This window comes from Scyliorhinus torazame, chromosome 25 (assembly GCF_047496885.1).
Source record: "Scyliorhinus torazame isolate Kashiwa2021f chromosome 25, sScyTor2.1, whole genome shotgun sequence".
NCBI classification, from domain to species: domain Eukaryota; kingdom Metazoa; phylum Chordata; class Chondrichthyes; order Carcharhiniformes; family Scyliorhinidae; genus Scyliorhinus; species Scyliorhinus torazame.
In genome coordinates this window covers 6591465-6605376 of record NC_092731.1, presented here as the reverse complement: position 1 = coordinate 6605376, position 13912 = coordinate 6591465, and the positions used below count along the sequence as shown (strand labels likewise).

At 51.7% G+C, this 13912-nt stretch overlaps 1 protein-coding gene across 1 annotated transcript; it reads right to left on the bottom strand.

The window, feature by feature from the left end:
- Nucleotides 1-917: 917 nt before the first annotated feature.
- Nucleotides 918-13015, bottom strand: LOC140402272 (enhancer of rudimentary homolog). Its single transcript, XM_072489914.1, has 4 exons — nt 12916-13015; nt 11564-11651; nt 9839-9959; nt 918-1630 (listed from the first exon to the last, which is right to left on the bottom strand). Exons 1-4 carry the CDS (start codon nt 12916-12918, stop codon nt 1528-1530), a joined length of 315 nt encoding a protein of 104 aa, XP_072346015.1. The 5' UTR covers nt 12919-13015; the 3' UTR covers nt 918-1527.
- Nucleotides 13016-13912: the final 897 nt, after the last annotated feature.

Genomic DNA, 13912 nt, shown 5'->3' with positions numbered 1-13912 from the left:
ATATTAAGCAGACAAATAGTATAAATTTGAAGAGTTGTGGATTTAAGTTCCAATCCGGCACATTATTAAATTTAGAGTCCCCCCCCCACCCCCCATTTTCTTTCCAATTAAGTGTCAATTTAGCGTGGCCAATCCACCTAGCCTGCACATCTTTGGGTTGAGGGGGTGAGACCCACGCAGACACTGGGAGAATGTGCAAACTCCACACGGACAGTGACCGGGATTGAACCTGGGACCTCGGCGCCGTGAGACAGCAGTGCTAACTACTGCACCACCGTGCTGCCCCTTCAATCCGGCACATTCTGCAATGCAGCACAGATTTTACTGAAGGCCAGCCATGTAACCTATCCCCAAAATAGAGCCAGCTTTATATTTTATGCTCTTCACTCATTCTTCAAATTTGTTTTAGAGTACTCAATTCATTTTTTCCCCAATTAAGGGGCTAATCTACCTACACCACATCTTTTGTAGGGGTGAGACCCAGGCAGACACGGGGAGAATGCAAACTCCGCACAGACTGGCCCGGGTCTTCAGCACCTTGAGGCAGCAGTGCTAACCACTGCACCACCATGTTGCCCTAGCTCTTTTCACTCATTAACCTCCTTTAATTCTCCACTCCAGCAATCATTGTATTTCCCAATCCAAAGTATTCTTTCCACAACCAGAACTACCTAACGCAGCCAGATTCCTCTCCTGCCCAACAAAGGTGCGCGTGTTTAGCAGACTGACTAGCTGAAGTGTACAGAAGACGCCTGAAAGGACAACTTTTCCAAATCCCAAGACACGCAGAAGCAAGGAGTAAATTGCCTGGCAGTGTCCCCTCTGAGGAAACAGCACGATGACGAGATTTAGGGGCATGCTTCGTGCAATGTCCAATTCAGACAGCAACGTTTAAATAAATACCAACGCAATGACAATTTTCATATTAAAACAAAAACATTTAATCTGCAAAAACCATAACCTGAAGCAAAAAGAAAACTACTGGGTAACCAGAACTTTGGTCCTACAGAAACAGCTCTGCAAAAAACAACACATCAGATAAGAAGTTTCAACTTTCTAGAAAAATGTTTAACCCAAAAAAGCTTTTGTTCCAACAAGCCTGTTCCGTCCTCAGTTCTATGAACAGGACAGGTTACAGAAAAAGTGTTTGTAAAACCACTCTCTCATCTAAGATGGCCTTGGGTCTGAACATAAGCCTGTGTGGCTGTATTATGTCCTACTACACCCATGAATGACAAAAGCAGGTATGTTTTTGACATCAGTGTATGAATGTAAGAGCTGGGCCCCTTATTCCATTCAATACGGCTACTGTTTTAAAACACCAATGCATGATTTAATATAAAGGAGCAAGCTTTCTAGTGGGCTTGAGAGGGGGGTGTGGGGGTTGAAATCAATCAAATTATCTCTACAAAAATACTGAGATCTACAAGCAGCACCCCGAGGTGCTCCCAGGATCTGACGAGGTACATCTGTGAGCTAAAAAAAAAAATTGGTGCAATCACTCTCCGCGTGGAGCCAGGACAGCAGCTACTTCCCTGCTTGCTGGGCTTGTCGGCGGAGCAGAATGTAGATTTTTTCCTTGAGCCAGTCCTTGTTGTAAGGTTGGTAAGTCTGAGTGTCTGCTCGATACCTGGTGAAGGAAGAAAAAAAGTGTGTCAAGAAGCTTCATTGTTCAATACCGACTCCTACAGCTTATAAAACCGGATGCGTTTTCATGTTCAGTTTTCAATCTTCGCCAAACCCTCCCCTTCCCCCAAGACCGCAGGTCCCATTTCAGAGGATGCATTGATTTACACGCAAACCCTGTTATAAAGGTACACTGTGTTGTCGGTACAGGTTGCCCAGTGTCAGAATCACTACTATTTGCAAAAGGAAAAAAGGCACAAGAGTGGCGCTACTTTTTATGCACAGGATTATTATTCCATCAAAAACTATGAAGCGTTTAAAAAATGTAAAGCTGGTTTTCAGGCTGGGAGATGGAAGGTCACCAGCTGGATGTATATCCATATTTAGAGGCCACTCATAGAACTTACAGTGCAGAAGGAGACCATTAACCCCATCGAGTCTGCACCGGCTCTTGGAAAGAACACCCTACTTTTTTGGGGTTATAAATTTAAAGTACCCAATTCATTTTTTCCAACTAAGGGGCAATTTAGCGTGGGCCAATCCACCTACATCTTTAGGTTGTAGGCGAAACCCACACAAACTCAGGGAGAATATGCAAACTCCACATGGACAGTGACCTAGAGCCGGGATGGAACCTGGGCGCCGTGCGCCAACAATACTAACCATTGTACCACCATGCTGCCCCCAGAGCACCCTACTTAAGTCCATGGCTCCACCCAGTAACCCCACCTAACCTTTTGGGCACTATGGGGCAATCATACAATGGCCAATCCATTCAACGTTGTAAAAATTTGGAGTACCCGATCAAGACGAATTTTTGAGACGGTGTGTGGAGCTACTTAAGAAGGAGGTGCTGACCCCGATGCTACAGGCAATTGAGGGGCTTAAGGAGGCACAAAGGACCCAGGAGACAGAGCTCCGCGTGGTGGAGCAGAAGGTGACGGATAATGAGGACGAGATCCTGGGCCTGGCGGTCAAAACACAGACGCACGAGGCGCTCCACAAAAACTGCATTGAAAGGATTGAGGCCCTAGAAAACAGAACACGAAGGAAGAACCTTCGGATCCTGGGTCTCCCTGAGGGAGTGGAAGGAGCGGACTGCGGGGCTTACGTGAGCACGATGCTAAGCTCGCTGATGGGAGCTGAGGCCCCTTAGAAGTGGAGGGGGCTCATTGGGTCCCGGCGAGGAGACCAAAGGCGGGAGAACCACCTAGGGCGACAATCGTGCGATTTCACCGCTTTAATGATAGAGAAGTGGTTCTGAGATGGGCCAAAAAGGTACGGAGTAGTAGATGGGAGAATGCAGTGGTACGGGTGTACCAGGATTGGAGTGTGGAGGTGGCGAGAAGGAGGGCGAGTTTTAATCGAGCCAAGAAGGTGTTACACAAGAAGGTGAAGTTCGGGATGCTGCAGCTGGCGCGACTATGGGTCACGTACCAGGAGAGACATCACTACTTCGAAATGGCGGAAGAAGCATGGACCTTTATTAAAGATGAGAAATTGGATCGGAACTGAGGGACTGATATTAGAGGGAAATGTCACTGTCGATGTAAATTGGGAAGGGGGGAGACACTAAGAAATGTGGGCGCCGGTGGGGGGGAAAAGAGACATAGGCGGAGGATGAGGAATGGGAGTGGGGCGGGAGAGGGAGCTGCGCCACAAGAGGCGGGTCAGCTACAGAGATGTTCCCGCGCCTGAAAGATAATGGCGGGAAGATAGGCGCAAGGTAGATGGGAGTTCCCCACACGAGGGGGTCAAGGAGTGAGCAGGAGAAGCCGGGGTCAGTTGAAGTCAGCTGACTTGCGGAAGTAATATGGGGGGAGCAATCACGCTAGAGGGGGATCTAGCGGGGGGGAGAGGAGGATAACTGGGTTGCTGCCGCAGAAATCAAAGAGGAACTGGTTAAAGAAAGGGTGGTCGGGGCTGGAATGCGCCACCTGGGGAACGAGTGGGAGCGCGGAATCGGGACGTGGGACTGGCCTAGAGAGGGTGATGGCTAGTCGACGCGGGAAGGGGGCAGGTAGCCCCCTAGTGAGGCTGATCACGTGGAACGTGAGAGGCCTAAATGGACCGATTAAAAGGGCCCGAGTGCTCGCGCACTTGAAAGGACTGAGGGCAGGCGTGGCTATGCTCCAGGAGACGCACCTGAAGGTGGCGGACCAAGTTAGGTTAAGGAAAGGATGGGTGGGACAGGTGTTCTATTCAGGGTTGGATACAAAGAATAGAGGGGTGGCCATATTGGTGGGGAAACGGGTATCATTCGAAGCAAGGAGCATTGTAGCAGATAGTGGAGGCAGATATGTAATAGTGAGTGGCAGGCTGGAGGGAATGGAGGTTGTGTTGGTTAACGTATATGCCCCGAATTGGGATGACGCAGGATTTATGAAGCGGATGCTGGGACGTATACCGGACCTGGAGGTAGGAAACTTGATAATGGGGGGGCGACTTCAACACCGTGCTGGACCCAGGGTTAGATAGATCCAGATCTAAGACCGGAAGAAGGCCGGCAGCGGCCAAGGTGCTTAAGGGGTTTATGGACCAAATGGGGGGAGTGGATCCATGGCGATTTCTTAGACCGAGGGCCAGGGAGTTCTCCTTCTCCCATGTTCATAAGGTGTACTCCCGGATAGATTTTTTTGTTTTGGGAAGGTCGTTGATCTCGAGGGTGGAAGAAACTGAGTATTCAGCCATAGCTATTTCGGATCATGCCCCACATTGGGTGGACCTGGAACTAGGAGAGGAGAGGGAGCAGCGTGCACTCTGGAGATTAGATGTGGGATTGTTGGCGGATGAGGGAGTCTGTGGATGAGTGCGGGGATGTATCGAGAGGTACCTGGAGGCCAATGACGACGGGGAGGTCCGAGTGGGAGTGGTATGGGAAGCACTAAAGGCGGTGGTCAGAGGAGAGCTGATCTCCATCAGGGCCCACAAAGGGAAAACAGAGGCCAAGGAAAGGGAAAGACTACTGGGGGAGATCTTAAGGGTGGACAGAATTTGCGGAGACCCCGGAGGAGGGACTGTACAGGGAGAGACGACGACTCCAGACAGAGTTCGACCTTCTGACCACCAGGAGGGCGGAGGTGCTGTGGAGGAAGGCACAGGGGGTGAGGTATGAATATGGGGAAAAGGCTAGTCGCCTGTTGGCCCATCAGCTGCGAAAGAGGACAGCGGCGAGGGAGATAGGGGGAATTAGAGACGAAAAGGGAGCTACGGTGCGGAGAGCAGGGAAGAGAAACGGGGTGTTTAAGACCTTTTACGAAAGACTTTATAGGTCCCAACCCCCGGAGGGAAAAGAGGAGATGTGGCAGTTTCTGGACCAATTAAGGTTCCCAAGGGTGGAGGAGCAGGAGGCGGAAGGCCTGAGGGCACCAATTGGGGTGGACGAGGTTACCAAGGGGCTGGGGAATATGCAGGCAGGGAAGGCTCCGGGATCAGATGGGTTCCCGGTGGAATTTTATAGAAAATATGTGGACCTGCTGGCCCCGCTGTTGGTGAAGACTTTTAACGAGGCCAGGGAAGGAGGGACTCTACCCCCGACAATGTCGGAGGCGACGATATCGCTAATTTTGAAGCGGGATAAAGATCCGCTGCAGTGCGGGTCCTATAGGCTTATTTCACTACTAAATGTGGACGCCAAATTGCTAGCAAAGGTGCTGGCATCGAGGATAGAGGACTGTGTCCCAGGGGTGGTGCACGAAGACCAGACAGGATTCGTAAAAGGGAGACAACTAAATGTCAACGTGCGACGGCTATTAGGGGTGATAATGATGCCCCCAGTGGAGGGGGAGGCAGAGATAGTGGCGGCAATGGATGCAGAGAAGGCATTTGACAGGGTGGAGTGGGAGTACCTATGGGAGGTGCTGAGGAGGTTTGGGTTCGGGAACGGGTTTATTAGCTGGGTCAAACTCCTTTATGGGGCCCCAACGGCAAGCGTGGTCACGGGTCGGCAAAGATCGGAGTATTTCCGACTATACAGGGGAACAAGACAGGGATGCCCGCTATCTCCATTGCTGTTCGCGTTGGCAATTGTACCACTGGCCACAGCGCTGAGAGACTCCAGGAAATGGAGAGGGGTGATTAGAGGGGGAGAAGAACACAGAGTGTCACTCTACGCGGATGACCAACTGTTGTATGTGACGGACCCAGTGGGGGGGGATGACAGAGGTCATGCAGATATTGAGGGAGTTCGGAGATTTCTCGGGATATAGGCTTAACATGGGGAAGAGTGAACTTTTCGTGATACACCCTGGGGACCAGAGTAGAGGGATAGATGGCCTGCCTCTAAGGAAAGTGGAAAGAAACTTTCGATACCTGGGGATTCAGATAGCCAGGAGCTGGGGAACCTTGCACAGACTTAATCTGACACGACTGGTGGAACAAATGGAAGAGGACTTCAAGAGGTGGGACATGCAGCCACTGTCACTGGCGGGCAGGGTGCAGGCAATTAAGATGATGGTCCTCCCGAGGTTCCTATTTGTATTCCAATGTCTCCCTATACTGATCACTAAGGCCTTCTTTAAAAAAATAGACAGGAGCATCACGAGCTTCGTGTGGGCAGGGAAAGTTCCGAGGGTAAGGAGACCCTCAACGTAGCAGAGACAGAGGGGGACTGGCGCTGCCGAATTTGGGCGACTACTATTGGGCCGCCAATGTGGCGATGATCCGTAAATGGATGATAGAGGGAGAGGCGTGGAAAAGACTAGAGAGAAAGTCCTGTAAAGGGACGAGTCTAGAGGCGCTGGTGACGGCGCCACTACCGTTCTCACCAAAGAAATTTACCACGAACCCAGTGGTGGCGGCAACATTAAATATCTGGGGACAATGGAGGCGATGGAGAGGTGTGCTGAGAGCCCTGGTGGGGTCCCCAATCAGGAACAACCATAGGTTTGTCCCAGGGAGGATGGATGGAGGATTCCAGAGCTGGCACCAGTTGGGAATTAGGAGGGTGGGAGATTTATTTATAGACGGGACGTTTGCGAGCTTGGGAGCATTGGAGGAAAAGTATAAGCTGCCCCGGGGAAATTTCTTTAGGTATATGCAGGTGAGGGCGTTCACAAGACAACAGGTGAGGGAATTTCCATTGCTCCCGACACAGGGGATCCAGGATAGAATGCTCTCGGGGGTGTGGGTCGGGGAGGGCAAGGTGTCAGAAATATACCGAGAGATGAGAGAAGAGGGGGAGGAGCTGGTGGGCGAACTAAAAGGAAAGTGGGAAGAAGAGCTCGGGGAGGAAATAGAGGAGGGTCTGTGGGCTGATGCCCTAAGCAGGGTAAATTCCTCTTCCTCGTGCGCCAGGCTTAGCCTGATTCAATTTAAGGTGCTACATAGAGCACACATAACGGGAGAAAGGTTGAGCAGGTTCTTCGGAGTGGAGGACAAGTGTGGGAGGTGCGGCGGAAGCCCGGCAAACCACACACATGTTTTGGTTGTGCCCGGCACTGGAGGGGTATTGGAGGGGAGTGACGGGAGTGATTTCGAAGGTGGTGAAGGTCCGGGTCAAACCAGGCTGGGGGTTAGCTTTATTTGGAGTTGCCGATGAGCCGGGAGTGCAGGAGGCGAAAGAGGCCGATGTCGTGGCCTTTGCGTCCCTAGTAGCCCGGCGTAGGATTTTACTCATGTGGAAGGAAGCGAAACCCCCCCGGACTGGAGGCCTGGATAAACGATATGGCGGGGTTCATAAAACTGGAGCAGATTAAGTTTGCACTGAGAGGATCGGCTCAAGGGTTCACCAGAAGGTGGCAACCATTCCTCGACTACCTAGCGGAACGTTAGAGGGAAGATAGATGACCAGCAGCAGCAACCCAGGGGGGAGGGGGAAGTTTCATTTTATGTTAATTGATTAGTCTACCATGTTGGTTAGTTACTTTTTATTAGACTGTGGTTATCATGTTACATGTACTGTTAAATTGTCTTTATGTTTGATGTGTAAGGGGAAAAAATTGTGATCGAAAAATTTCAATAAAATATATTTAAAAAAAAAAAAAAGGTAGCAAGGATAATCCCGGGAACTACAGGCCGGTGAGCCTTACTTCAGTGGTAGGGAAATTACTGGAGAGAATTCTTCGAGACAGGATCTACTCCCATTTGGAAGCAAATGGACGTATTAGTGAGAGGCAGCACGGTTTTGTGAAGGAGAGGTCGTGTCTCACTAACTTGATAGAGTTTTTCGAGGAGGTCACTAAGATGATTGATACGGGTAGGGCAGTGGATGTTGTCTATATGGACTTCAGTCAGGCCTTTGACAAGGTCCCTCATGGTAGACTAGTACAAAAGGTGAAGTCATACGGGATCAGGGGTGAGCTGGCAAGGTGGATACAGAACTGGCTAGGTCATAGAAGGCAGAGAGTAGCAATGGAAGGATGCTTTTCTAATTGGAGGGCTGTGACCAGTGGTGTTCCACAGGGATCAGTGCTGGGACCTTTGCTCTTTGTAGTATATATAAATGATTTGGAGGAAAATGTAACTGGTCTTATTAGTAAGTTTGCAGACGACACAAAGGTTGGTGGAATTGCAGATAGCGATGAGGACTGTCAGAGGATACAGCAGGATTTAGATTGTTTGGAGACTTGGGCGGAGAGATGGCAGATGGAGTTTAATCCGGACAAATGTGAGGTAATGCATTTTGGAAGGTCTAATGCAGGTAGGGAATATACAGTGAATGGTAGAACCCTCAAGAGTATTGAAAGTCAAAGAGATCTAGGAGTACAGGTCCACAGGTCATTGAAAGGGGCAACACAGGTGGAGAAGGTAGTCAAGAAGGCATACGGCATGCTTGCCTTCATTGGCCGGGGCATGGAGTATAAGAATTGGCAAGTCATGTTGCAGCTGTATAGAACCTTAGTTAGGCCACACTTGGGAGTATAGTGTTCAATTCTGGTCGCCACACTACCAGAAGGATGTGGAGGCTTTAGAGAGGGTGCAGAAGAGATTTACCAGAATGTTGCCTGGCATTAGCTATGAGGAGCGGTTGAATAAACTCTGTTTGTTCTCACTGGAACGAAGGAGGTTGAGGGGAGACCTGATAGAGGTCTACAAAATTATGAGGGGCATAGACAGAGTGGATAGTCAGAGGCTTTTCCCCAGGGTAGAGGGGTCAATTACTAGGGGGCATAGGTTTACGGTGAGAGGGTCAAGGTTTAGAGTAGATGTACGAGGCAAGTTTTTTTACGCAGAGGGTAGTGGGTGCCTGGAACTCGCTACCGGAGGAGGTGGTGGAAGCAGGGACGATAGTGACATTTAAGGGGCATCTTGACAAATACATGAATAGGATGGGAATAGAGGGATATGGACCCAGGAAGTGTAGAGGATTGCAGTTTAGTCGGGCAGCATGGTCGGCACGGGCTTGGAGGGCCGAAGGGCCTGTTCCTGTGCTGTACATTTCTTTGTTCTTTGACAGTGACCCGGGACCGAACCCGGGTATTCGGTGCCGTGAGGAAGCAGTGCTAACCACTTGCGCCACCATGCTGCCCCCAATCCACCAAACCTGCGTGAGTTTGAACCGTGGGAGGAAACCCACACAGACACGGGGAGAACGTGCAAACTCCACACACAGTCACCCAAGGCTGGAATTGAACCCGGGTCACTGGCGCTGTGAGGCAGCAGTGCTAACCACTGTGCCACCCTAGTAAATGAGCACTTGCATTCACAGTGCACGTGCTTATTTACTAGAAAAATCATTAGAAAGCAGCTGACACAAGAACGATGGGGTGAATGGCCGCCTATATTCTAAAGTTCTATGATAAATTGCCCTTAGTGTTGGGTGGGATTACTGGGTTGTGGGGATAGGGTGGAGATGTGGGCCAGGGTGGGTGCTCTTTCCAAGAGCCGGTGCAGACTCGATGGGCCGAGTAGCCTTCTTCTGTACTGTAAATTCTATGATTCTATGAAATTAAGACAAGATCCCCAGGCTGAGGTTTGTATGGACAAACCATGCTGGGAGCTGTAAATAGGCAGACAAACGGATTTTCTGGACTAATGCTTGGAAGCTCTTTCTCACACAAATGGGTAGCAGATCTCTGCAACTCCTCCCTCAAAATGTGCTGAGGCTCGGGTCAAGTAAAAACGATCAAAACTGAAAATCGGTAGATTTTTTGGAACAGTGTTAAAGGGTTAGATAACCAAGATTCAAATTTAGATACAGATCAAGGGCATCCCAATAACTAGTGGACAGGCTGGAGGGGAGTGATGGTGCAGGTGAAGCAACAGCACTTACACAAGGCAGCTGAGGTCAGCAAGGTCATCAATGAAGTCAAAGAGTTGGCTAATGTCATACGTGATGGATGGACTGTTTGGGTTCATCCTCTTCAAATGCTCTTCAAACATTTTGCAGACACCTGAGGAACAACAAATGCACGAGTCTCAATATCTTTTAACTTTCAGCTTGAAACCTCTGGTGCGCCGAATGCTGAAATTTCTTTAATATGTTTGTGGGATGTGGCCGTCGCTGGCCGGGCATTGACTGCCCATCCCAACTGCCCTCGAGAAGGTGGTAATGAGGCGCCTTCTTGAACTGCTACAGTCCACGTGGTGTGTGGACACCCATCATGATGCTGTTCGGGAGGGAATTCCAAAACTTGGGGCCCGGCAACAGTGAAGGAACGGTGAATTCTTAAAAGGGAAACGAGACTTCACATTCACACCCTTTTCTCACTCTTCCCCCACCTCCACCCCGTGCAATTGCTGCTCCCAGAACGTCGGTGCATATCAGAATTAGCAGATCTACCACATTAATGAAAAATAACTAGGCCGTCAAAGGGGAGACACAAGGAAACGAGCGGCTTGGGAAAAAACAAATCTAGAGAAAGCAACATCAGTTTGTATTTATATAAGCGCCTCTCACACAGTAACTTGGCCCAAAGTGGCACACACAGGAGGGTTTTGACACCTCACTACCTGAGATATTAGGACAAGTGACCAAGAGGTAATCCAAATGATAGTTTTTGAGGAGCAGCTTTTTAAGGAGCAGCTTACAACCGACACCAGCAGCTCCTGTCCAGTCACATTCGAGACGTTGCAATGGCATCAGCCGCTGGCAGATGAACCAGCCTGGTTTCTCCTGCTGCTCTCTGAACAGCGACCCAGGATCTTGGAAAAAAAAGGGGTTTTGCTGAACCACGTCGAAGCTTTTAGTCTTGCGCTCGTAAGGGCACTTCACAAGAATAAGTGGGAAAAGAACGATTTATATTGTACAAGAATGGCTGTCGCTTATTTTGTTTAGCTGAAACATCCATTTGCTGATTCTTTCCTCAGGGCAACGTCTGAACCGATCAGGGCCAAGCTGCCTGGTTTAAATTTCAAACAATACTTGGCAGTTATCTGTCAGTCATCATCAACTAGTGTATTCTCCATGACAACACCTCCACCTTTCAAAGTGCACTTTTTATTAGTGTCACAAGTAGGTTTGCATTAACACTGCAATGAGGTGAAAATCCCCTAGTCGCCACACTCAGGCGCCTGTTCAGATACACAGAGGGAGAATTCAGAATGTCCAAATTATCTAACGAACCATCTTCATCGTCTTATACAATGCAAATTGCTTTCCCCGTATATTAGCATTCTTGTGAAGTGTCCTGGTGAATGCAAGATTGTCTCTCTATTTGTCTGCTACAATCCAAGCTCTGTACCTCCAAACAACAAGTTTCAACAGCCAAATAGCCTGTTGACAAATAACCCTGATCGCACATTACAAACGGTACCGTTGAAACGCAAACCACAGCGAGAGCTGCCTTGAGCAGGGGAGGTCGGAAATAAATTGCAAATGCCAAGTGGCCTGCAGTGAGCACCAAGTCCAAAGTGGTTACACTGGTTTCTCAAAGCACCCCCTGACTTGACTCAATGCCCTGCTCCTGAAGAGGTAAATGGGTTTGAGTCCGGAAACCCTCCCACAGATTCATGTCAAAAAACTGGAGGTTGAAATTGTGTGAATTCTGCCCCATACCTTCCATGCATTCATTGACCGATTCATAATCTGCGTAGGTTCTTCCCTCTGGCCGCTTTGTGGGCTGTACGAGGAGGATGGTGTGCGACTAAAACAAAATAAATAACAAAGAGGTTAACTAAAAGCTGCAGGAACGGAGCGAAGCCACTTGGCTCATCGAAGCTAATTGGTCATCATCGGTTCCCGGACTGCTGAAGGCAAGGCCAGCGATGGAAATTGGGAGGATTGCAAAGATCTCAGTGGGTTTATAGAGGAGGTTGGGGGATGTCAGAGATCGGGAGGGGGATACCAGTGTGGGGATATTTATTCAGGAGGATGGTTTTGAGGGAGAAGAGCGATGGGGGAGTTGTTTTGGATTTTGTGTGTTCTGGAAGGAGGGGTTGTTGGATCCGGCGGCGGGGGAGAAAGGGGGGCTTTTAGGGATGATTTGTACTGGGGAGGGTTTGGGGTTTTATTTGGGGGGGGGGGGGATGATGGGGTGTGTGTTCGCTTGGAGCCACCCCAAAACACCTTGGGAGTCCCGGGTCTGGGTGTTAGAGAGGGGTGGGGGTCTCTGTCCCGGGGGGGGGGGGGGGGGGGGGGGAGATGGGGGGGGGGTCTCTGTCCCGGGGGGGGGGGGAGATGGGGTGGGGGGGAGAGATGGGGTGGGGGTCTCTGTCCCGGGGGGGGGGATGGGGTGGGGGTCTCTGTCCCGGGGGGGGGGGGGTCTCTGTCCCGGGGGGGGGGGGATGGGGGGGGTCTCTGTCCCGGGGGGGGTCTCTGTCCCGGGGGGGGGGGGGAGATGGGGTGGGGGTCTCTGTCCCGGGGGGGGGGGATGGGGTGGGGGTCTCTGTCCCGGGGGGGGGGTCTCTGTCCCGGGGGGGGGATGGGGGGGGGGTCTCTGTCCCGGGGGGGGGGGGGGGGGATGGGGGGGGGGGGTCTCTGTCCCGGGGGGGGGGGGGGATGGGGGGGGTCTCTGTCCCGGGGGGGGGGATGGGGGGGGGGGTCTCTGTCCCGGGGGGGGGGATGGGGGGGGGGGGGGTCTCTGTCCCGGGGGGGGGGGGGGGGGAGATGGGGTGGGGGTCTCTGTCCCGGGGGGGGGGGGGGGGGAGATGGGGTGGGGGTCTCTGTCCCGGGGGGGGGGGGGGGAGATGGGGTGGGGGTCTCTGTCCCGGGGGGGGGGGGGGGGATGGGGTGGGGGTCTCTGTCCGGGGGGGTGGGGGGGAGATGGGGTGGGGGTCTCTGTCCCGGGGGGGGGGGGGAGATGGGGTGGGGGTCTCTGTCCCGGGGGGGGGGGGGGGGGATGGGGTGGGGGTCTCTGTCCGGGGGGGTGGGGGGGATCTCCTCCCCCCCCCCCCGGGCGGACTTCTCACCATTTTTATTTTGTTGCTGCTTCTGTCGCCTCACGAGAAAAAAGATGGCGGACGGAAGCTGCGACCTTCGGCCCGGAAGCGCGATGACGTCTCACGCCCCGCCCCCTTAAAAAACATCCTGGGGGGGGCGGAGCCACAAAGTTACAACAAGTTTTTCAGAAACTTTTAGAGGCAAAAAGTTAAACTGGAATTGGGAAGATTAACAAAGGGCAAAACGTTTTTAAAATTGTCTCCTGGGAATTGGACAGAGTCTGGCTGGGGGGGTATAAACCTCATGTGGAGGGGGAGGGGGTTTAAACCCCATGGGGAGGGGGAGGAGGAGGGAGGGTTTAAACCCCCATACCCCCATGGGGAGGGGGTATAAACCCCATGGGGAGTGGGGTTATAAACCCCATGGGGAGGGGGTATAAACCCCATGGGGAGTGGGGTTATAAACCCCATGGGGAGGGGGTATAAATCCCATGGGGCGGGGGAGGAGGGGGGTTTAAACCCCTTGGGGAGGGGGAGGAGGATGGGGGGTATAACCCCCATGGGGCGGGGGAGGAGGGGGGTTTAAACCCCTTGGGGAGGGGGTATAAACCCCATGGGGATGGGGGTATAAACCCCATGGGGAGGGGGGTTTAAAACCCATGGGGCGGGGGAGGAGGGGGGTTTAAACCCCATGGGGAGGGGGTATAAACCCAATGGGGAGTGGGAGGGGGGCATAAACCCCGTGGGGGGTATAAATCCCGTGGGGGAGGGGTGTATAAATCCCAGGAGAGGGGGGTATAAACCCCATGGGGAGGGGGTATAAATCCCATGGGGGGGGGGGTATTCTTATAACCAGCCTACTTACCAGTTGGCTGGGGACTAATGACAATCCCACAATCCTGTGGGAGTATGAGCTTCCCCAATGAGGAGGGCGGAGAAATCATTAGCAGACTCCCTGTATGAATAAAGCTGGCCAGCTTGGTACCAGCAGGAAGCAAAGTTGTTGATGTATACATATGTTATTGTA

Coding starts and splice junctions, on each gene's coding strand:
- LOC140402272 (XM_072489914.1), bottom strand. Junction 9,960..11,563: donor GGTCAATGAATGCATGGAAG/GTATGGGGCAGA, acceptor GTTGTTCCTCAG/GTGTCTGCAAAATGTTTGAA. Junction 1,631..9,838: donor GCTGACCTCAGCTGCCTTGT/GTAAGTGCTGTT, acceptor TTCCTTCACCAG/GTATCGAGCAGACACTCAGA.